The sequence below is a fragment of the Martes martes genome (assembly GCF_963455335.1).
Source record: "Martes martes genome assembly, chromosome: 4".
Taxonomy (NCBI): domain Eukaryota; kingdom Metazoa; phylum Chordata; class Mammalia; order Carnivora; family Mustelidae; genus Martes; species Martes martes.
In genome coordinates this window covers 162,706,704-162,730,671 of record NC_137891.1, presented here as the reverse complement: position 1 = coordinate 162,730,671, position 23,968 = coordinate 162,706,704, and the positions used below count along the sequence as shown (strand labels likewise).

Below are 23,968 nucleotides of genomic sequence, written 5' to 3'. Positions count from 1 at the left end.
AAAATTTTTTTAAAAATTCAGCAATAAAAAATGAGCCCCAAGTCACAAAAAGGCATGAATGAATCTTAAATGCATATTGTGAGGTGAAAGAAGTCATTGCGAAGAGGCTCCACACTGCAGGACTCCAATTACACATTACAGTAAAGCAAAACTCTAGAGATGGTAAGCAGTGGGTGGGTAAGGATTAAGTAAGTGACGCACAGGGGACTTTTTAGGGCAGTGAAACTATTCTGTGAGAAGCTGTAAGGGTGGATACATGACACTATCCATAGGCTTCAAAACCCACAGAACTTTATAGCACACAGTAATGTATGCAAATTCTTAAAAAATCATTTTGAAGATCAAAGGATCCTGGAGTGAAATGTAGAAAATGACAAAAGAATCTAACTATATTACAAATGTATGAAACAGCCTCACTGAGGGGGGACAGAGGAAAAAAGTGCTGACTTTAATAGCTTTGGAAATGAGTGGAATCTGTAAGACTAAAGGCAAAATGAACTGTTCCTAAGCACTCTACTCTAGCTGATAATGCTGTTTCCCACAGGGACATGGGTTAACAATTCTAAAGCCGCTATACATGGATCCTGGAATTTAACACATAAGAAAATGGAGAGAGTTGGGACGCCTGGGTGGTTCAGTGGGTTAAAGCCTCTGCCTTCGGCCCAGGTCATGATCCCTGGGTCCTGGGATCGAGCCCTGCATCGGGCTCTCTGCTCGGTGGGGAGCCTGCTTCTCTGCCTATTTGTGATCTCTCTCTGTCAAATAAAAAAAATTTTTAAAATAAAGAATCTTTAAAAAAAAATGGAGAGTGGATTGTGGGAGCCAGGTTTCTCATTGCTGGAGTGGGAGGTTCCAGATAAACAAGTAGAGGCTAGAATGATCCATGTGGTAATGGGTTAGAATTGGAGATATCAGCATGAGTTCATGTTTACCTAATATAGATACATATGGTTACGTGTAGAAATATAGAGATACACACATTTAAGTATACACATGTAATTTCCTTGTGCCATCTGCTAAGAGGGCCTAGAAGCAAGGACACACCAGTAGCAAGGACCAAACTTTAATACCAATCTTTCCAATACCATTCTCCAATAAAAGGACAGGAGCTCCTTGAGATATGGTTATTTTAGGACTGGGGTAGGCAATATACAAGACGGAGCATCTTCCAGTGTCAGAAAACAAGAAAGTACTTTAAAAAACTCCAAAAATAAAAATACCCACAATGATGAGGGTATGTCAAAGGGACACAGGAGCCAACCGGAAGAACTCCAATGGTCACAGGTTGAACAGTTTGAGCAATGAAATAAAGCAATATTGGATTATAATTCAAACTACAAAAGAAATATCCATCAATCCATACTGCTATAAATAACTGAATTAAAAAAAAATAAATGGAGGCAACCCTCTCGGGTCCCCTGCCTCTTTGGGAGCTTTATACTATCACTCAATAAACTTTGCTTTGGGGAGCTTGGGTGACTCATTTGGTTAAACATCTGCCTTTGGCTCAGGTCATGATCCCAGGGTCCTGGGATCGAGCCCCGCATCGGGCTCCCGGCTCTGCAGGGAGCACGCTTCTCCCTCTCCCTCTCCCCCTGCTTGTGCTCTCACGCTCTCTCTGACAAATGAATAAATAAGTAAAATTATTTTTTAAATATTTTTATTTATTTATTTGACAGATCTCAAGTAGGTGGAGAGGCAGGCAGAGAGAGAGGAGGAAGCAGGCTCACCGCTGAGCGGAGAGCCCGATGCGGGGCTTGATCCCAGAACCCTGGGATCATGACCCAAGCAGAAGGCAGAGGCTTTAACCCACTGAGCCACCCAGGCGCCCCTAAGTAAAAATATTTTTAAAAAATAAAAATAAATGGAGGAGAAAAGACAAATCTCCCATGAAGAAATCCGGATAATGCAGGTGAATATTCTTGCCTTCAAAGAGGCGGAACCTAACTCCCCACTACTGTACCACCAGCAGCTGTGTTAAGGTTACTGACAACCTTCATGTTGCCAAATCCAGCGATCAGTTCCCAGTTTTCAGCTGAGTCCACTCCAACCTCCCCCAGCAGCTCTTGATAGAAACCTCTCTCTCCCCCAGTAAATACTTCATTTCTGAAGGCTCCTTTTTCCCTCCATGGACCCCCACGCCCCACCCCCAGGAATGAGTCCGGGCAAAGCCCTGGCCAGAGATGGCTTCTCCAGCTACACTCTTTCCCAGGTAGGTGATCTCACTTAGTCTCAGAGTTTTAAAGATTTTATTTATTTGACAGAGATCACAAGTAGGCAGAGAGGCAGGCAGAGAGAGAGGGGGAAGCAGGCTCCCCGCTAAGCAGAGAGCCCGATGCGGGGCTCGATCCCAGGACCCTGAGATCATGACCTGAGCCAAAGGCAGACGCTTTAACCCACTGAGCCACCCATGCGCCCCAGTCTCACAGTTTTAAACACCACCTCCATGCTGACCACTCCCAGTCTCCATGCTCCAGCCTTTCACCTGAGCTCCAGACTGTTCTGTGCTGCTTCCCCCCTTAGGCTTCTTCACCTCGGTAGACAGAACCATCACTGGACCAGCTGCGCAGAACAGAAACCTGAGACTCATTTGTGACTCCTCTTTCTTCACCTGATTCCCACGGCTAATTCATCAGCAATTCAGCCAAGGTCTACCTTCAGAAACATACCTGGAATCTCTCACCACAGCAGCTTCCTAACTGTTCTTAACTTCCACCCTTACACACTCCTGCCGTTAGTTTTCTAGAGAGGGCCAGAGTGAAAAGAAGGTGCTTACAACTTTCAAGTCGCTTCCCACACCTCAGAATAAAATTTGGTGCCCTGAGAGAGTTGAGAAGGCCCTCCCGAAGCTGGCCCCCACACCACGCTGGCCCCATCCACCACGCTCTCCCTCACTCAGTCTGCTCTGGCCACATCTCCTTTCCTGCTATTCTTGGGCATGTCGAGCTCACTCCTAACTCAGAGACTTTGCTCTTGCAGATCCCTCTGCCTGGAATGCTTTTCCTTCAGATCTCTGCGTGACTCTGCATTTCATTCAGGGCTCTGCTCAGATCTCAGAGGCCGTGCCACCCTATCTAAACAGCCCCCCACCAACCCCACGTCACTCTATCCCCTTACTCCAGAGCTTCCAGATTCCTCTGTCCACAGCACCCTTACTGCCACAGTGATTTTTTTTCAAAGAGCCTCGAGGCCAAAAGAAGTACTGACCAGTGCTGTTCAAGTAGTTAGGGCCAAAATAAAATCGCCGATTATTTAACTCCTAACAACTTAAGTAGCACTTTGAAAATGAATACCCATAAATAGGAGGAAAAGATACTATTTCTATTTCCTTTGAAATAACCAGAATTACCGACTAAGGAGATGGCTATGCAGGTTGAGCACTGCACACCCTCTCAAACCTTGGAATCCAAGGGGACACTGCCTACGATGTGCCACATTGATTTGAGCCTGGTACTTGCTTGTGATCCCAGCAACCACCCAACCCAGCTTCGCAAAGATACCGTGTCACCAAAAGAAATGCAGCACCATCTAATGTTGAAGCTGTGAACTACTTTGAGCTAGAAGGTCAGTGTTCCAGCAGACATGACAGGTATCTCTGTCATGTCCCACAGTGGGATGTGTCCCAACTCTAACGTGTCGCACTGTGAATTCCCTGCACAACGCCGGGGAGCCACAGTACACTGTCTGGGAACCACAATCCTGTTACCTCTTTCCTCTTAGTACTAATACCATTTGATATCATATCTCATGAGTATTCCTCAGCTTATTGGAGGCTATGCCCCCTGAAAGGTAAGCTCTGGAAGGCAGGAGCCTTGTCCTCATGCTCTTTCCCAGGTATCTGGATCAGGGCCTGGCTTATAGTAACTACTATAATGTTAAATGCAAACAAGTATCAGGAAACGTAAGCTGAAGCCTAGCTGTGACATTATCTTCCTGTGTGACAAGTTCCTTCTTTGGGTCTCAGTTTCTTCGTCTACAAAGTAGGAACTTCAGGGGCCTTATGATGGGCCAAGGCAAATTAAGGACTAAGGGTTAGAGCTCTGTTCCTGCATCAGTGCTTCCTAAGATCTTGTTTTGAGGGGGCGGTTCCCACTAACAGCCTGATTGAAAGGACATCTCCTGAGGACAAGTGGTGTGTCCTGATGGATTCAGCTGCTGTCCATGAGCAGACTGGAAAATCGCCCTGCAGACCTACATCGACGTGTCTGCCGCAGGACCCAGTCCAGCAAGGACAAGAACATCTTCATTCCTCACTCTGTGCATGGAAACTTTAAGGCATGATTTGGGGGATTTCCAGCCACAAGGCAGTCTTCTCGGAATCTCTTCTCCCCTGAATCTAGCACGGAAGCTGGCTGTCAGCGGCTCTTTGCCAAATTTACCATCATGTAGCCCCACGGTTCCTTCTTGACCACAGCTTCCTGTCCTTCCTCCTCTCCTGCTTCCCTACTCCTACTCTGCCCTTTTTCCAACCTCAGACCTCCATTCCTTTGTCAGTCAATCTAACAGCTGACATCTGGGTTTTTCCTTTCTTCCCACGTTTGTCCTCCAAGTCCTATAAATCCTCTCTCTTGAATATTTTTATACCTGACCCTCTTCCCTACCCCTAAAGTCATGCCTTAGGTTAGGCCCTTATCGTTTCTGGAAAGCACATTATCTCCCCTCTCCAGTCCATTCTGCCACCATCTTGAAGAAAACCCAAATCTGAGCAGGTCATTCCTGTGCCTCAAATCCCACAATAACTTCTATCACCCGTGCAATAAACCCCAAACCTCAGAGTATTACATACAAAGACCTTTGTAATTAGCCCAGACTCCCTTTCCAGCCCCATCTCCTGCCACCCTCCCCCAAACGAGTCACAGCAAAATGACTTCTCTCTTTGCACGCTGCCTCCTCACCCACACCCCTGACCCTAACCACCCCCCAATCCCACCTCCATGGGGTGAGTTTCAGTCATCCTTGCAGACTCAGCTCGGGATTCACCTCCTTCAAAAGGTCTTCTCTGGCCCTCATATCTTCACACACCCAGGGTTTGCCTTGGCAAGGGATTTGTCATAATGGAAACATAACTGTTTAACTCTTTCTGCCTCCCTTCTTTAGCTAGACCACAAGCTTCCTGGGAGCAGGAGTTGCTTTTTCTCTGTGGCCCTCGGCTCACCACAATTTATGGAACATATCAGGCAGCCAGTAGACACACACTGAACAAATACCCACAGGGCAGAGAGCAAGCTCAGCATCATTTCTGGTTATTTATTTATTTATTTGTTTTTATTTAAATTCAATTTTGTTTTTAATTAAAGATTTCCATTTGTTTGAGAGAGAGAGCAGAGTGAGAGAGAGAACACAAGCAAGGGGAGTGGCAGGCAGAGGGAGAGGGAGAAGCAGACTCCCCGCTGAGCAGGGAGCCCGACTGGGGCAATCCCAGGACCCTGCGATCATGACCTGAGCCAAAGGCAGCAGACACTTAACCAAGCCACCCAGGTGCCCCCTGGGTGCTTTTCTGATGACCATCTTTCACACCTACAAGTGAGACCATGTCCCTGAAGAGCCTATGGAGGAAGTAGGTCAACCATAGTAACAGCTTGATCTGGTATTTAAAACTGCAGAAGTGTTGTTCTTCTTGCAAATTCTGTACATTGCACTGCACAGCTTATAGACCACGCCCCCTCTCCCGTGCTTGGCTAAACAGATGACAATGCCCCTGGAGGCCCCTTCCTTAGCCCAAGCAGCAACAGAGCCTAAAACAGATCCTCCAATTCCTGATCTGAAACCCAAATTCCAGTGACCTTGGAATTCATAATTCGGGGGATTTTATTAATTTATTTATTTTAGATTTTTTACTTATTTATTTGACAGAGAGAGACAGAGAGAGAGTGCACTAGTTGGGGGCAGGGAGGAGAAGCAGGTTCCTCATGGAACAGGGACCCCAAAGCAGGATGCGATCCCAGGACCCTGGGATCATGACCTGAGCCGAAGGCAGATGCTCAACTGACTGAGCCGGCCAGGTGCCCCAGCATTTGGGGGACTTTGGAAAGCTAATATGTTACCTACGCTGCCTATAATACAATACCCCAGGCAGAGTCTGAGGCGACACCAAGGAATCGAGCACTTTAATATTTCCACAATGCAACTCAGGAGTAGTCATATGCGGTGGGATAAAGAAAGCCTATAAATAGCCTCATGTCAGTCCAAGCAAGTCTTACTGCCAAACTGAGCTTGGGCCAAACTTGCAAAAAAAAATTTTCAGTCTTTAGAGCTTTTAGGACTTCAAAACTGCTGATAAGGGAATGAAGATGGCAGTTAAGGGCATGGCCTGACATAGCTACATACATCAGAAAGGAATAGAGTGTGTCTGTGCACATATAAAACAGGCTTATAAATATACCTATACATTTCACAGACATATACATACACACATTAGAGAGCCTGGAAGGGGAGAAACCAAAGGGTCAACAGTTGTCATTTCTCCGTGGTAGGACTTTGTTTGCTTTTTGCTTATAGGCACTTTCAAAGTTAGCCACGATGTGTATTTTATTTATATACGTCTATCACAGGCTTTGAAATCAAAGACCCAGATTCCATTTTTGACTCTGCCACTCATTAGCTCTATGACTCTGGGCAAGTCACTAACTTCTAGTCACTAACTTCAAGTCACTAACTTCTCTAAGCTTAGGCTCCTCCACTGACCAGAGATAACAGTGTATCTGCCCTCTATGGTTGCCATCTTCTCTTCCTACGGTTAACTGGAGCCTCTCCCTCCCTGCAAGGCCAAAAGGAGCTCTAGAAGCCAAACCAGACCTATTGTAGGCCCCGATCTTCAAAACCAAGACAGGAGGCAAGGTCTCAATCCCAACATCTCGTGGCCAGGCCTATCACCGACCTGGGGTGGGGGCTTTTTTCTCAAACAGAACATCACACAAGGGAAAAAAAGTAAATTCAAACCCAAATCCAAGTACCAGACTTCTTTCCAGAATTGTCTGTGAGGCAGCAACATTCTTTCTTTCTTTTCTTTCTTTTTTCTTTTTCCCCAGCAACATTACTTCTTAATTCGGTTGCCCCTTCTATCTCCCCTTCTTGCTCCATTTCCTCCTACAAGTCCCCTAGTTATCTGGAGGTACTCCCCAAGATCTAGACCAGCACAGTCCGACAGAACTTCCTGTGACAGCAGAAATGTTCTACAACTTCACTGCCTGAAACAATAGCCACTAGCCACACTGAAACACTTGAAATGTTCGTAGAGCGAATGAGAAACTGGATTTTTATCTTATTTACCTAAATGAAATGTAAATAGCCACGTGTGGCCGCCAGAGAGAGTCGTGCAGATGTAGGTTGCGCTCCTTCTCTTCCACGAGAATCCTCAATCATCACAGTCCACTCCAAACGGAGCTGTCCAGCTCTGCCTGAGCGCAGTCCTGTCACCATCTACATCTCCACCCGGCATCCTATGTTGATCCGTCCCAGGGAAAGCTGTCATTGGACTGCTGGACCCTCTCTCTCTGAGCTCTCCCTTGTCACCTGCACCTGCCCCATCCCCGCCAGCCCGGTGGGGATACAATCCTGCCATCCGCTCAACCCTCTCACTGGGCCTCCAGAGCCGATGGCCTCATTCCTAAGGCTGCCTTCTCCCAGGCCATCCTCTCCTCAACTTGTCACCACAAGAGTCTCCCGCTACAGGATCTTCTCCCTTCCCCCTACTCAGCTTTGTGTCTGGAGGTGGCCAGACTGAACTCTGGTTTCCTGTCTCCCGGCTCCAAAGCTTTCGGCGCTGCACTGCTGCCCGCAGGTTAAGATGCAAACTGGTTGAACCAGCAGATGAGACCCTTTGCAAATTGGCCCTCCTCCCCAGCTCGGGGCTCCACCACCTAGAAACAGCCCCATCAAAACAGCCACAACAGCCAGGTTCAGCGGCCAGGTTCACTGTGTGTGCCACCCTCACACCTGCCTCTAGGGTGAAGCCCCTCTCCCTCACGAGGCCCCACTCCCACTGCCATGCTAGTCCTCGGTCTCATTTCTCCAACTTCTTGAGACCTTCTTGTCCACAGAACTTGTGTGGCCCTCTAAGAGAAATTAGAGTGTTTGGGGAAAGAAGTCTTGGGCTTTGGAATAAAACAGTCCTGGCTCTGTCACAGACTCCATTCATTACCTTGTATGAAACCTCAAGCAAATTACTTAATTTGTTTCCTTATTTGCAAAGTGCAGATGACACCACCGAACTTACAGAGGAGCCAAAGGAATAACCAAATGAAACCTAAGTGGGTCAAGAGCCTAGCACAATGCTTGGTACACAGCAGACGAGCAGGAACAGTTAGTGCTTTTCCCTCTCCCACTTGCCCCCACAACACTCCTAACCCCCCACTGCCCTGATCATAAAGCCTACCATTTATCAAGTACCCTCTAATTGCCACGGATTCTCCTAAGTGCTTCTCTGTTACTTCCAATTATTGGCTTCTTTTTGCAAATAAGGATACTGAGGCCCACAGCAGAGAGCAGACGCACCCAAGGACACAGAACCAAGCCAGTAAACGGCACAAGTGATATTAAAGCCCAGATCTGCCTGCCTCCACAGTCTCCCCCTCTGCAAGCACGAGCACATCTTCGATGAAACCGTCAACTTGTAGAGGTAAGTTCTCTATGAGCCTGTCTGGATAACAAAGCAAAAGTACTACTATGGTGTCCACCGGGTGTGTGGGTGTGTGGCTGTCAGTGCTGGGTGGAGGCCGAGCCCTACCCTTGCTGAGCATCTACCAGACAGGTCTGGGAGGACCCTGCCTATCTTCTCAGCTACTAGCCTTCGCATTCCTTTTCCAGCACACTAGAAGAACTGGCAAAACCATGGGAGAAAAATACCTCACGATTCAAACTGTCAGCAGTGAGTGAGCTGGTTCAGTGCTTATCAGTGACACTGCACTGTGTACACAGGGGGCCATGCCACGCACTGTCGCAGCCTACGACGGCAACACGTAGTGGCAAGGGATACACTCAGCTGGGGTGCCTGGGTGGCTCAGTAGGTTAAGCCTTTGCCTTCGGCTCAGGTGGTGGTCTCAGGGTCCTGGGATCGAGCCCTGCTGAGCAGGGAGCCTGCGTCCCACCCCCCCTCTGCCTGCCTCTCTGCCTACTTGTGATCTCTTTCCTGTCTAATAAATAAATAAAATCTTTTTAAAAAAGAGAGAGAGAGAGAGATACACTCAACTGACAGGAAAATAAACAGATCCAGATCCAACTACCCAGAATCCAAGTCAAGGCTGTGTTAATGACAGTGATAGTACCACTATCGTGAATGATATTAATAGCGAATACTTAGGGCTTACTACATGCCAGGCATGGCTTTAAATGCTCTCCATTTATTTAATCTTCACAGCTACTCCAGCAGTAAGTGCTATTATTATCTGCACTTTACAGACCAGAAGGTAAATACAAAGATCTTCAGTAACTTGCCACAGAACACAGAAATAATAAATGGCAGGTCTAGGAGTCAAACCCAGGGAATCTGGGTCCAGGGTTTGTGCTTTTAACCAGTAAACTATATTAACTATCAGAAAAACGAGAAGTTCAGAAAACATTTCTGGCAAAAGAAACAATTTCAGTACAATGATATGGCATTATGGTATCCTCAGAAAAAAGGAATAATAAGTAGGCTAAACAAGTAGAAAGGAAAAATTTTGTTTCAGAAGCATTAGGGGAGACGAAAGGATGAGGGCTCAAGCATTAGACGCGAACTGACAGCTGGAGTTCTGTTCTCAACTCTGTCACTGACCAGTGAGTGATCACAGGCACGTTACCTACCCTCTCTGAGCCTCAATCTCTCCATCTGAGAAATGGATATCCTCTTACTGTACTTTTATGGCACAGTGTGAGACCCACAGACCCATAGTAAGCACTTAATAAATGGTAACTGCTAATAATAATAGTTCACATACATTTTTATAAACAAATTTTTATTTTAAAGGATTTGTTAGTAATACATATATACTAGTAATATATAGCCAAAGTGTTAAGACTTTGAATGCCATGTAGAGTTTGGATTTTACTCTATGATAAACCAGAGCTAGGAGGTGCCTGACTGGCTATTGGAAGAGCAGGTGACTCCTGATCTTGGGGTGGTGAGTTTGAGCCCCATGTGGGGCATGGAGTCTACTTAAAAAAAAAAAAAAAAGGTGGGGGGAGCTATGTAAATAGCGCACAATGCAGGAAATCCTGGAGAAAAGCCTGTAACACAGGGCACTCAGCATTACAAACAATGGAAAGAATCAATTTTTCCTATTTCAGCCTAGCCACCACCCAAACAGTTCTGTTACTTTCTTAAAAGTTGAGTAACTATGCTTCTTCATTTTCTCTTCTTTTCTTTTCTTCCTTTAGAGATCTCTAAAAACATATCCTGTGTCCTACAAACTGACAAGCCCTGGATTCAAGCTCCAATCTGCACCCTGTGCAAATCCGACTTGGGTTGGCAAGGGCTAACCATGACCAGTTCAGCTTTCTTTCTTTCTTATTTTTTTTTTAATATTTTATTTATTTATTTGACAGAGGGATAGAGAGCACAAGTAGGCAGAGCTGCAGGCAGAGGGAGAGAGAGAAGCAGGCTCCCCACTGAGCAGGGAGTGGCATGCGGGGCTCGATCCCAAGGTCTTGGGATCGTGACCTGAGCCAAAGGAAGATGCCTAACCGACTGAGCCACCCAGGCACCCCCCAGTTCAGCTTTCAAGGAGGAAGACTCCAGTGCAACCACTTCACAGCAACAGGTTATAGTGGTGACAGACCACTAGACAGATGACGTGACTTTTTCCCTCCATGCTCTCCTTTCGCTGGACCTTCTGTGAACTGTCTGGGTCTGGCCATACAGCTAAAAGAGAAGTGGCAAGAGCAAACCAGGAAGGGAGGGAAGAGAAGTTCAGAGCATGCTCAGAGAGGAAGGGGGCAGGAGTTGCTCACGTGACTTAAGCACTTCAGGGGATGAACTGCCTGGGTCGCTATAGCTCAAAGTCACAGACATTTTTTGAGCACCTACTGATGTGCAAGGCTGAATCTGGCTGGCATTTGGGGGAGGCGGGGAGAGGATGCAAAAATGCTAAGAACAGCAGGTTCAAGCTTGTAAAAATGTAGCTGAACGAGCAGTCAACAAAGATGAAAACGCAAAGGGCTTTATCCAAAAATTACAAGCAGTCAAGTTTGAAGAAGAGGAAATGAAGGTGAGCTGGGGCAGATAAGACTAGATAAGATAAGAGAGGGCTGAAGCCAGGCTGTGCAGGACTTGAACAGCCATGTGGACACGAGGAAGTGGCAAAACACTCAAGTTCACATACAAAATAGTAGGGTATGATAAAAGTTAGAGTCTAAGGAGATCCCTACAGAGAAGAAGGCTTAAGGTTAGGAAGGCTTGTAAGGAAGCCACTGGGTTCATTCAGGTAAGAGGCTACTTATATGAACTATGGAACTTTAAATTTTTTAATTTTTCAAAAATTTTTAATTGCAGAAAAAGAATGGATAGAATGTGGTTATTAGGAGAGGAGAGGGAAGAGTCCAGGATGACTGAGGTTTTTAGTGACTGTATTAACAGAAAAGAAACTGGAGGGAGGACAGAAGAAAGATGATGAGTGGCTACCTGGAAGAAACCAGCCTAGGATAGGCCCTGAAGAGAGCAGCCAGTTTCTAGGCTCTGGGAAGTGCGCATTTGCAATTCCTGAATGTGTTTCCCAAAAGGAAGCACCTCTAAATAATTCAGAGTTTCTCTCCCTCCCTCTTCCTCCGACCCTCTCCTCAAATACATAAATATTGATAAGTAAATAAATAAAGGGACGCCTGAGTGTCTCAGTTGGTAAAGCACCTAACTTTGGCTCAGGTCATGATCTTGGGCTCCCTACGCAACACAACGGGGAGTCTGCTTCTCCCTCTCCCTCTGCCTGCTGCTCCCCTGCTCAGGCTCTCTCTGTGTCAAATAAATAAACAAAATCTTTAAATAAATATCTAAATAATTCAGAGGTGATCTTTTAGGAGGCAAACATTTGCTCCCCTTGTATAGATGGAAGAAAGGAAAGTCAATAGACACAGCTAATATTATACCAAGGTGAAATAAGGAAAATAAAAATTTAAATATCCAGGCCACTTAGCCACACACTTTGTTCAAATCCTCATCATTCATCCAGCTTCGGCTAGCCTAAGCATCATCTGTGGTAAAGCCTACAATTTGTTACAGTATATTTTAAGCAGCAAAGAAAACATGCGAGTCAGCTAACTTCTATGTTCCAACACTGTCTTCCCTCTAATAAATATTGATGCCTCTCTTCCTGAACCTTCCGTCCCTGAGGAATTTTCTGTGCAGAGCTCTACTTCTAAGTGAATGTTTGTGGGTCACTTCTCTTGCTCTAGACTCCCACTGTAGAATTCCAACAGAAACTGTTTTCTGAGGGAAAGAAAAGTAGGGGTGGGGGGCTCTCCTGTTCTAGAAAGGAACACAAGGTTAAATGGGACAAAGAGGGAAAATAGAGAAGGGAACAACAAAAGGAGGAAGAAAAAGAAGCACAGTTCTCTTTTGTTTAAAGAAACAAGGTGATTCAAACTCATTTGCTTAGAAGCCAGTGGAGCTTCCCACAAAGGCACAGACAGAGAGAGAGGATGGGCGATATTCCCACCTGCAGAAACATCTAAGAGAATTCTTTTTCTCCACGCTAAAAGGACATGTTGATCACAGAGATTTTACTTACTGAAAGAGAGGGGTTGCGGTGAGGGTTAATAACCCCATCCCAGGGGTTATTTTTCCAGCATTCTCTCTGGCTTCTCCCCTAGTGATCTAGGTTACCCTTTAGGCTTGCCCTGAGATATAAATAGCATTCATTTCCTTTCTCAGGCCAGACAGACTTTAATGCTTTGTTTCCTGGGTCCAGGGGAAAAAATACTCACAGCACATCTCATTTGCAATCTGAGTTACTACAAAGCTGCCTCACTTTGAATCAACCATGGAAATAAGAAAACCACTTCAAAAGACCAAAATTTGTTTGTTATTACCACTTTGTTAAATCAGCCCAGAAGAGCCCCTATGGGACTTCTGAGTAGTTCTTTCCCTTTCTAGCGCATACCTTAGAATCTTCCAGAACACAGCTCCAGGTCTTTGCATGTGCCCAGGATGAAATGCAGGTGAATGTTTTACAGAAGGGCAGTGATGAGTGCAGAGGCCTATGCAGGATCCCCCAAGGAGCTTTCTGGATAAAAGCACCTTCACTTGCTGGATAGGACTAAGAAAGCATTTGTTCTTATTTCTTTTTAAGAAAAAGCTCCATCGAGAAGAACAAATAAGTGAAACAGAAAAGTCCCCACCTGTGATTGTCTGAGGCCAGTGCAATTTCTTAGCCCAAGAGAATCAGATGAACAGGCTACCACTCCACCTGCAGCCCACATTTCAGCATCACATCTGTCAGACCCCTCTGTTAGACCGTCAGCTCCTTGAGGGAGCCCTGTTTCTTCTGAAGTGCCTCCTGAGTAGCATTTTTAAAGCAGCCTTTTGCCTCGGGTTGGTTCCTCAGGCTATCAGGAAGTGGATATTTTGATCACATGCATATCGGAAGAATCCAATCCACTACCTGTTTCCCTTGGGGCCCTGGCTATCCAGAACATCCAGAGGAGGCCCAAAGAGCGACTCTCCTCTGAGGGCCAGAGCAACTCTGGAAACAGAGATGAGAGGCAGAACTAGGGGCTTGGTGCTCTCTCTTACCAATCTTACCATGAGCAACTTAGCAATTAATCGCATAACCCCACTTACTGTAGGTACAAAGATGGGGCCAAGTCATTTTAAACCAAAAATAAAACCAAAACCTTGACAATAAGTCCTCACCAGCATGTGACTAGGTTTTGTTTTGTGAATGGAAACGAAAGATTCTGAGATCCCTGCACATTTATCACCCATGGGTGGACAAGCTGCCTTCAGAGCTGTCCGGACTTCTCCTGGAAGACCTCTCTCCACTTAGGGAATGAAGCACTCCAGCAACCTGGCGCTGGCCAAGAACACACGACCCACCCCCTTCCGTGGCCACTGGGCTTGTTCTCAGTTGTAGGCTCTCACCAGCCCCAGCACCACAGCCCAGAATGTCATGGGAACTGAAGCAACAGCCCTCTCAAGAGCAGTAGTTCAAGTGAGACGAGATAAGCCCAAGAAAGATGCAAACTGTCGGCACCCTCAGGCGCCTCAACTGCGCCTGGTGGCAGCTGCAATGAAGGAAAAGCATAAGCACTAAGGAAGTCCTTTGCTCACCCAATTTCCTCTCATTTTACAAACTTTGTGCAACATACTATCCCCACCCTCCTTGCCCCAGCCCCTCATAGTTTCCAAGCCTTATAAGAGCAAGTGGAGTGCTGGCCACACTTACACAGCTACTTGACAGGCTCTTCATCTTTCGCAAATGGCTGAGAAAAGGGGCACGAATGGGTACCAGTGGTCATGCCAGAGCTCACACGTAACTGGTGCCGCATGGGCACACCCAGGAGAAAAACATACCAGAGGGCCCTTGCAGAAAATCCAGGAGCTGGACAGAAAATCCAGGTCTGCAGGTCCTCCCAAAGCACCAGACTGACGCACCCTTCAGCCCTGGGCCTCTCGCTTTCCAAAAGACTACCTCCTGCTCAACAATTGGCCTTTTGTGCTGCACAACATTCCCCAGTAAGGGCTCGGTTTAAAGAATCTAGTCCCTTTCACCTGTAACCTCATCCTGGCCTCCAGTCCCAGGGTAGGCAGGGCTCTCGCGGACTCCAGATCTGTGCACACCCCCATCTATCACCCCCATCTATCTTCCGGAGGGCCGAAGACCGACAGAAGAGCCGGGCAGCCCCAATAGACATACCCTTCCTCACCCAAAGGAAGGCTCCGTCATGGCGAGCGCACCCCCAACACAAGTCAAACACGCAAGGTCAGAATGGAGAAACTGAGGCTCAGAGAGGGGCAGCGACTGGCCCCAGGTCACACAGCGAGTCAGGAACGGAGCTTTACTACAACCCCAGCCTCCGAATCCCTCAGTACCACACAGCCATCCGCCTGCCCTCAACCACGCCGGCGAAGAATAATATCCCCACGGAACTTCAGTCCCAGCGTCCCCGCCTCCGAAGGGCCAGGACCTTGGTCTTTGCCCCGTGCGTCCACCGGCCAAACCGCAGACCGTGCGCGCCCGAGGCCTGGGCCCGTCGCCGCTCCCCGCCCCGAGCCCCAGCCCAGCTACCCACAGCCCGCCAAAGACCTGCAGAGTCGCAGTCCCGAGAGCCGGCGGCGGCGGACATTTCCCTGCCTGCTTCTTCAAGCTCTTCATCACGCCGCCCGCATCGCCCCACCCGCTCCGCCCCCAGAGGGGCCCACCCCGCTTGTCACCTCCGCCAATCGAAGGCCGATCTTCTCCATAGCCCCGCCCCTAGACAGAAAAAAGTGCCCGCCCCCGTGGCCGCACCTCCTCCAATCCCTACCAGCCGTTTCGAGACGGATACCTGCCTCCGCCAATTCCGGCGAACCGCTGCGCGGTGCCTGGAGGCGAGTTCCAACCAAGCGGCGTGGGCTGCTCGGGCTCCGGCCGGGTGCACCTGTACCGAGACAGCCACATGAACTCAGGATCTGGAGTCGCAGGGTCGAAACCTGTGGCGGGAATATGGAGGGAATGCTGAGCCATGGGTTTGAAGGGCCTGTTCCACCTCTGCATGACTGTATGCCGGTGAGCAAGTCGCTCAGCCTCCCGGGAGGGTCCCTAAGCCCGCTTCCCGGAGCACTCGGTACGTTTCAGATTCAAATGCAATAATAAACGTGAAAACAAAAGAAACCTTCCAGGCTAGACCCGCACCACTCCTCCGGGGGAACTATATGCCAATGCCTGCGCTTTCTTTGTGTGTTACTCCTTAGCCTCACAACTAACTTTAGGAGGTAGGGAACTATTATCCTATGGCAGCTGAGCTCAGAGACCTTAAGTCTAAGGTCAGGGAGTGGGAATTCAAATAGCTATCAGTAGTAGGGAGTGGGTAGAGTGCTTTAATGGCCCATAATCTCCATCAGCGACTTGTAAACTACTCCAAATAAACACACACTCTAAGTGAAAGCAGTGTGCTTGCTCTGGGACATGCCTTCAAGACGAGTCCTCTCAATGACAAGCCTTCTGGTTCCCGCTTAACCAGGCTGCCACTCCTTCCTAGAAAGTCTTGAGTGGTTCTGCCTCTCACTCAAACCCAGTTCTGTCTCAGCCCCAAATGCTTTTGGTCTCCTATGCTCTTTTGCCTGGTCTTGTAAAACTGCACAAACCTAACGGAACTGAATTGGATTTGCAAGAGCATCATAATTGAAGACATTTGGGTTCCAGGCCCCAGTGTGGCACCGCCAGACCCAGCTTTTAAATTCTTTTCAGCGTTTACATACTGTTAACCCATCCTGGGCCTCATCTGATCCTCACAAAACTCTTGGAGTAGTAGGGAAGGGAGGTTCATATCTCCACTGTACAAATGATAAAGTCAAGGCCTAAAGAAATAAAACATACTGTTCACGTTCACGACTAGGAAGTAGTGCAGCTGGGATCTGAACTGAAATCTCTGGACCCCGTGGGCATGAGTTAGAACCTGGGGTTGCAAATCTCATCATAGTACTTCAATCGATGAATGAGCTTGGGTAAGTTACTTACCTTCTCTATGTCAGTTTACTCATCTGTAAAACAGGGTATCTACTCTTTAGCATTGCTCAAAAGAAAGAACAGGAGAACATGGTTGGTGTGCATTGTTTAGATGTCTAGGAAAATATCTGGGACATAGTAGGTGTTCATTTCATTAGCTGCTTCTTTTCCCTAGCTGTGGTTTCTTGACCAAGGTAGTTCCACTCCCTGGCCTTTTGTGCTGCACATTATCCATCAAGGACTGGGTGGAGAAAACCTATCTCCTTTCACCTCTCACCTCATACATCATCCTGGACTCCAGTCCCGTTATCTGTAAAATGCAAGGGTTGGGCTTGTAGACAGACACCCAAGAGCCTTCAGCAGTGAGAGTTACCTCTTCTCTGGGCCCCTCCCTGAGGAAGTCCACATGGGACAACTGCTCAGAGAAGAACTTGATTCAGTGCAGGCTCCCGCTGGTTGTCCCGAGTGTGGGTCCCAGCAGGCAGAACAGGGAAGACAGCAGATAGACACACACTTAAGCCTTAAAGAGGGAAGTCATCCTTGACTCCTCTCTCTCCATCTTCACGCCGGCCTCAATTTCTGTTCTTGCATTCAACATATATCCATGAAGGATCTACCAAGTGCCAAGCACTGTTCCATACACTGGGGGTAAAGTTATGAACACAACTCAAACTCACCCCCCCCCCCGCGGGGGGAACCTTCATCTCCTTCAGTTTGAACTCTCCAGTGCACACTTTGCTCCCTGTCCCCATTACCAGGCCCTAGCCTAAGCCTCAGTTTTGTTTGTTTGTTTGTTTGTTTTTTCTTTTAAGATTTATTTATGGGGGGGGAGGGAAAGAGAGAGAGAATCTTAAGCAGTCTCCCTGCTGAATGTGGAGCCTGACATGGGGCTTGATCCCCCAACCCCGAGATCATGACCAGAGTTGAAACCAACATCCAGGCACTCAACTGACTGAGCTATCAGGCGCCCCTCCCAGCCTAAGTTTTTTACTCCTGAACCCCTGCAATACACTTCCGTTGACCCCCCTGCTCTCCCCTTCAGCACCAGTTTTCCAGGAAATGGGCACATTTTCCTACATGCAAATCCTACTTTGCCATTCCTTTGTTTAAAAACTCCTACAGCTCCCCACAAGCTGTAGAGCAAAGTCCAAGGTCTTTGCTGGTTGGTTAAAACCCTTCCCTGAGCTGTCTGTGCCAGCCTCTCCTGGCTCAGCTTCCTCCATACCTTCCTACCCCACATCTGATCCCACCCAACAACCTTCTCTTCCCTCAGACAGCCCTTTCCCCCTTATTGCCTCCCTGGAAAAACTTCATTCATCTTTCCGCTCTCAGCTTACACATCACCTCCCCACACAAAGTTTTTCTTCATGGAGCCGTTCATATGGGATAGGGTGGCGTGAGCTTAGGAAGCACTTGTAAAAGATTCTGCATCAAAACACAAGAGCTTGGGGCACCTGTGTGGCTCAGTACATGAAGTGTCTGACTTGGGTCATGATTTCAGGGTCATGGGATCGAGCCCCACACGGAGCCCTGCATCAGGCTTTGTGCTCAGTGGGGAGTTGACTGCCCCTTGTCCTCTACCTCTGCTCCTCCTTTCCCCCTGCTCGTACTCTCTTTTTGTCTCTCTCAAATAAATAAAATCTTGAAAACAAACAAACAAACGAACAAGCAAACAAAACCCATAAAGAGCTCAAGCTCTGGAGAAGACTTTCTAGTCTTGTCTAATCCTGGCTCCATGGTTTACCAGCTGTGACCTAAGACACCCTCTCTGAGCCTCAGGTGCCCAATCTGTAAAATGGAGGCATTGCTAACACCTACCTTATAAGGCGGCAGTAAAGAAAATGGTACAATGCATGAAAAGGTCCTAGAGCGGGGTCGAACATATGCGTCAACAGTGAATGTTGGCTAAGTTATGGACCCTCTGGTACAGAAGGATGAAATGGTTTCTGAGCTCCTACTATGTGCTGGGCACTCTCACATGTGTTATGCTAGTTAATTCTCACACTCCATGAGGGAGATATTCTTGACATACGCAAGTCTACAAGCCACCGTTCAGACAGGGAAGGTGGTTTGCCCCAAGTCACACATAGCTAGGGATCGGCAAAGATAGGTTTCAAAGGCAAGGGGCTGTGTAGCTTCAAGGTCCGTGCTCTTTGCTATTAACTATTATGACCCCTCCTACAGCCTCCATAGCACAATGGATAGCGGACTGGACTTCTATTACCCCTCCTACACCTACTACTGATAATCATAAAATGAGTTATCCGTATTAGTTGAAGCTTTGGAGACAAATTTCCCCTGCTCGTAGGGTAAACTTTAAACCCCTTAACCAGGGGGGCACCTGGGTGGCTCAGTGGGTTGAGGCCTCTGCCTTCAGGTCAGGTCGTGGTTCCAGGGTCCTGGGATTGAGCCCCACATTGGGCTCTCTGCTCAGCGGAGAGCCTGCTTCTTCCTCTCTCTGTGCCTGCCTCTCTGCCTACTTGTGGTCTCTCTCTGTCAAATAAGTAAATAAAATCTTTAAAAAAAAAACAACAACAAACCCTTAACCAGGCATTCAAAACTCTGTAATCTTGTTTCTACTTCCTTTTCCCACATATGCCAGGTTGCACCCAAAGCCAGTCTCCTGGGGCGCTGGGGTGACTCAGTGGGTTGAGCCTCTGCCTTCTGCTCAGGTCATGGGATCGAGCCCCATATCGGGCTCTCTGCTCAGTGGGGAGCCTGCTTCCCCCTCCCTGCCTGCCTCTCTGCCTACTTGTGATCTCTCTCTCTGTCAAATAAATAAATAAAATATTAAAAAAAAAAAAAAGCCAGTCTCCTTCCTGGCATACCATGTAGCTAAGTTGGAACCCCCTGGACGGTCAGTGTCTGTGGTGAGACCATGATGCAAGGAAGGTGTCCCCCACCCCATTCCCACAGAGACAAGGTGTTGGCTGGAAAGGAAACAACTAACAGTATTGGGTAACACCTAAGGCCAGCACCTGGTGGCTGGGATTTGCATGTTCTGTGGCTAATCCTCTGTTCTGTACAAACTCTCCTTTCCCTGCCTGGCTGAAATCCTGCTCTAAACAAATTTTTTCCCCAGAAGCCACTAACCTCTCACTGCTAAGCCAAAGCTAGACTTGCTCCTCAGCTGTAGTGGGAGAGAGAGCAGGGTTCCAGGGCAGGAGAGCCCACGTACCCAACCTCTTTTGGGTCCAGCTGTGGTTGCCAGAGAGAGGGAGGATGGGTCTCTAGAAGCTTCTGACCCGCCAACTTGTAAGAGATTCTGCATCAGAATCACAACCTGCCCTGTGCAGCCCTGCCCAGAGCCAGGAGGACAAAGAGGACTCTGCTGGATGTAAAACTCGGGTCTGGAAATAGGAAACCAGAAATGCAAACACATGTTTGGTTCGTGGCCTGAGGGCACTCTGGCCTCCTGCCAGCAGCTTTGAGAAGGCACAGAAACTGTGGAGTATGGGGCCAAAGGGTGGAAAGTCAACTGGCAGCAGGTAGGTCAGTGCCCAGCCAACGCCCCCACCCCACCCCAGAGAACCTGGGGTCTTACCTACCTGGACAGGCCCTGGCAACTTCTTGGAGGAACATCCTGGTGTGTGAACCAAAGGGCAGCTGGAATACGAGGCTGAGCTCCGCCGTGTCCAGCTGGACGGTCACATCTGAGCCTGCACAGAGGAGGTAGGAATTGAGCCCTTGGCCTCCAGGAACCAAGGGCTAAGGCTGGAGGCCCCAGAATGGAAGAGAATCAGTCCCCCAAGATCCCAAATCTCCTTTGGCCTGTAAGCAGTTCACCCATACTAAGTTACTTAATTTCTCTGGGCCTCCGTTACCTCGTCCATAAACTAGGGATGACAACAGTAATAACCTCACAGAGTTGTGAGGAAAGCAGCCTATGATGCCTGTGAAGCTCCTAGCACAGTGCCTGGCACAAGAAAACCAGGGATTAGATATTCATTTCTGTTGTTCTTACCACCGCCCCCACTACTGCAGTCTAGCCAAGGAGAGGAGCATTAAACAGATTCACCAGTGGTAATTAAATCACCGTGAGTGCCATAGACCTGGCAAAGATGAGAAAAAGGAATGGGTATGCATGAGGCTCAGACAATTTCAGGGGGCTCAATACAAGCTTTCTGGAAAAAGCCCAGTGTGGACTGAAGCCCCGAAGGATGAGTTGGCTAAGTGAAAGGAGGTGTGGGGTCTTTCAGGAAGAGGGAACAGAAGGGGCAGGGGCTCGGCTGGGGGGTGGGGGGGCGTGTCATGTTCGAGGTGATGGAAGCCATCCAGAGGATTCCAAGCACAGCAAGGAGGAGGAAAATGGTGGAACCCAGGCCAAGAGGTGGGCGGGCCTGATCCTGCAGCGTCCTGCTTGCCACAGGAAGGACATCACCATGCTCTTACTTCACACCATTCTTCTCTCTGCAGCTCCTCTACCCCCTGTCCCAGCTGGGACTCACGCTGAAAGGACCACTCACCAAGAATGTAGAGTTCGCCATCTGGGGACACTGTGGGGAGGGAAAGGCAAAGACCCTTAGCCGTTGAGCACCCTAGCCCCTGCGAGGGCAGACATGACCGGGGGACCCAGAGGAGAGGGACTCATACCGCCCAGCCCCTGTGGCACCTTCTTCCAGCGTAAAATCCTGTGAGACTGGCACTATCTGGTCCAAAGAGACATCGTCCCCCGTAATGGCCATCCTCCGGTGCGTATACAGGAAGAGACTAAGGGCAGGAAGCAGCAGTGAAGACGGGGCTCCCTGGCTGTCCCTTAAGCCTTGCATGCTCACATTCCCTCCTTGGTCCCTAGGGTCGTGCTGGTGGTGCCCAGCAATGCACAGTCCTCATGCCCTCTCTGTCCATGGTGCCCATCAGAGACCACCATTCTATGGGTAGGTCCTCGAAGATGAACATGTCTCATCTGGGGGACGTCCCTGCTTTGTGAGTAAAACATGTGCGTGATCTAGCCATTGCCTGTGACAGCAACAGTACAACTTCAGCCGCCCCCTTCCCTCTCTGACCACAGTTTTGCTATCTGCAAAGTGAGGGCGGCAGATTAGAACATGTCTCATGCCTCTCCCTCCTAGCTCTAAGACCATGAGGCTCACTTTCTGGCTCTGAGACCTTTGATAAGAAGTCTTCATTCTCTCTCTGCTTCTGTGTAATATGTAGGCATTACTAGCAACATTTATTGGGTACTTTCTGTGTCCTTCACAGGGTCTGAAACATGTTATGTGTACTAACCCACTCTAACCTTTAATCTGGACAAACCGAGGTACAGAGTTTGCTTGCTCCAGATCATGGGGCTCAGGGGCGTGGGTGGCTCACTCGATTAAGCGTCCAACTCTTGATTTTGTGACCCTGAGCCACACTCAGGTCACACTCTCAGAGATAGAACCCTGCGTGGGGCTCCATGTTGTGGAGCCTGCTTGAGATGCTCTCTTGCCCTCTCCCTCTGCCCCTCTCCCATCCCACTGGCTTGCATGCTCTCTCCCTAAAACAAAAAGAAAAAAATTCACGTGGCTCAGAAGTAAGAAAACCTGGATTTGAATCCAGGCAGAAAGACCATGCAGCTCAAGATCTGGGCAAATACACGAAGTCATCTGTGTGTGAGGTGTTCCTTCATCAGACTGTTGAGGATTTTATGAGCTAATACACATGAAGGGCTTAGAATATAATGTTCAAACAATATTAAGTATCATTAGTATAATTAATCTCCAAGACTTAAGACTGGGCCCCAGAGGGATGGCTGAAGTCCAGCTGGAGGGTATGGTGAAGGATAACCCCGAGGCCTGACAGGTAAGGACCAAACCCCTCACTTACGCATGTTCCTGGCCACCTCGTTTCAGGCGGTGACGCACGAGTCCCAGGAGGCGGCTCTGTCTGCTGTCTCCCTCACACAGCACACCTTGTAGTGCCTGCTGCGTAGGGTCAAGGGAAACCAAAACAAAACCCGAGGCCAGGCCTCTGCCAGCCCAGCCCAGCCCAGGCCACCTTCCCTGCCTTTCCGTTGCTCACCCAGATTCGCTGTGTGACCTTGGGCGAGTCACTTCACTTCTCTGATTCTTCCTCATCTGTGAAATGGGGACTGATAACCCCCAATTAACAGTAGGTTGGGAGAATAACAGAGTATTTAAAGCACTGGGCAGAGTCCAGGACTGAGCAAGTACTTAGTAAATACTGGTTTCCTTCTCCCCGATGGCACAGAGAGAGGGAGGAGAGCAGATAGACACATAGACAGGTCCATTCTACCGCCCAGGGTCAGGGCGGGTGCCGGGGCTGGGAGCTCCGTGCTGGGAAGGATATGATGATGCAGTATTCCCCCTCAGCCAGGGTCTCCTGGATCGCCACAGACTGGTCCATGCTGGGCCCTGCTGAGCAGACACACCCTGGAGAGCAGCAGATAGGAGCCCCCTTTGGTCAACGTGTTACCCAGGAGGTGATGGAGCTGCCTCAGAAGGCTGGGAAGCAGGGTAGAGGGACCCTTGTAAGGGGAGAGGATAGAGGAGGCCTGACCATCCTCTTCCTCCTCCTTAGATGGGCCTTTTAGTTTCTAGGGGGAGGGGCCATCCCTTTGGCCCTGGAAGGATGAACAATTTGTCGTAGGACCCTTTGTCTGGAAGGGCATCCAGTTGTTTCTGAGTGGGGTCCTGTCAACTAGTTGGAAGGTGGGTGCCTTGTCCCCTTACTGGAGAGGGAGACAAGGTCCCACTGCCCCTGGGATAGGGCTCTGTCTCCCTTTTTGGGGAGCAGTAGTAGTCCTCTCTGGGAGGCACCTCTCTGGGAGGTGTCCATGGTGTGTCTGCATGGGTTTGGGGGGAAACGTCCTATTCCCAGGAAGGGAGGTGTCTCATCCTGGACAAGGACCCCAGTCCTGTTTCTCTTTCCTTGGAGACAGGAAAAAAACATCCTACTGCTCCTTGGTCCTCCCGCCGGCCCAGCAGGCCTCATTGCATCAGCCACAGGCCAGGGGGGTGTCCAGTATTGACAGCCACAGGACAAGGGTCTCAGCCCTCAGTTTGCCCACTCCCTCCTGCCCAGTCCTGCCCTGGCTTCCCCGCTCCGCACCTGCTCCCAGCCCCCTGCCATTGTCACCTACCTCCTGAGCTGTCACCGCTGGGTACGTGGGACACTGAGGCCCTGGCTGGTGAGGGACTACGTTTCCCAGCAGCCTTTGCGCCACAAGATGGTCAGCCAGCCTGCAAGTCCCAGCATGCCCGCACCAATCACAGGGGCGCTGGTGGGGGGCAGGGCTCTCCCCCACCTCCACTCCCCACCCCCATTAACTCCTTAGGTCCTGGGCTATGCTGGGTTCCCGGTTCCGGAAGGTTTTCTTAATGACTGCTCTAACCTCTATCCCGGCCCTCTAA

General features: G+C 48.9%; 1 protein-coding gene across 5 annotated transcripts in view; it reads right to left on the bottom strand.

The window, feature by feature from the left end:
• Positions 1-23,709, bottom strand: part of INPP5B (inositol polyphosphate-5-phosphatase B) — a 47,670-nt gene extending 23,961 nt beyond the window's left edge. The window contains exons 1-7 of one of the 5 annotated variants that reach the window (XM_080800761.1): positions 23,698-23,709; positions 22,905-22,987; positions 22,422-22,516; positions 21,226-21,323; positions 21,080-21,109; positions 20,162-20,272; positions 15,458-15,598 (exon numbers count right to left, since the gene is read on the bottom strand). In XM_080800761.1, coding sequence (XP_080656887.1) covers positions 15,458-15,598; positions 20,162-20,272; positions 21,080-21,109; positions 21,226-21,323; positions 22,422-22,516; positions 22,905-22,961 — 532 coding nt within the window. In that variant the 5' untranslated portion in view covers positions 22,962-22,987; positions 23,698-23,709. Of the gene's footprint in view, positions 1-15,212; positions 15,296-15,453; positions 15,599-20,161; positions 20,956-21,079; positions 21,110-21,225; positions 21,324-22,421; positions 22,517-22,904; positions 23,000-23,697 lie in introns of those variants that run through there. The other 4 variants (XM_080800762.1, XM_080800763.1, XM_080800766.1 and 1 more) reach the window with 4 other exon arrangements.
• Positions 23,710-23,968: the final 259 nt, after the last annotated feature.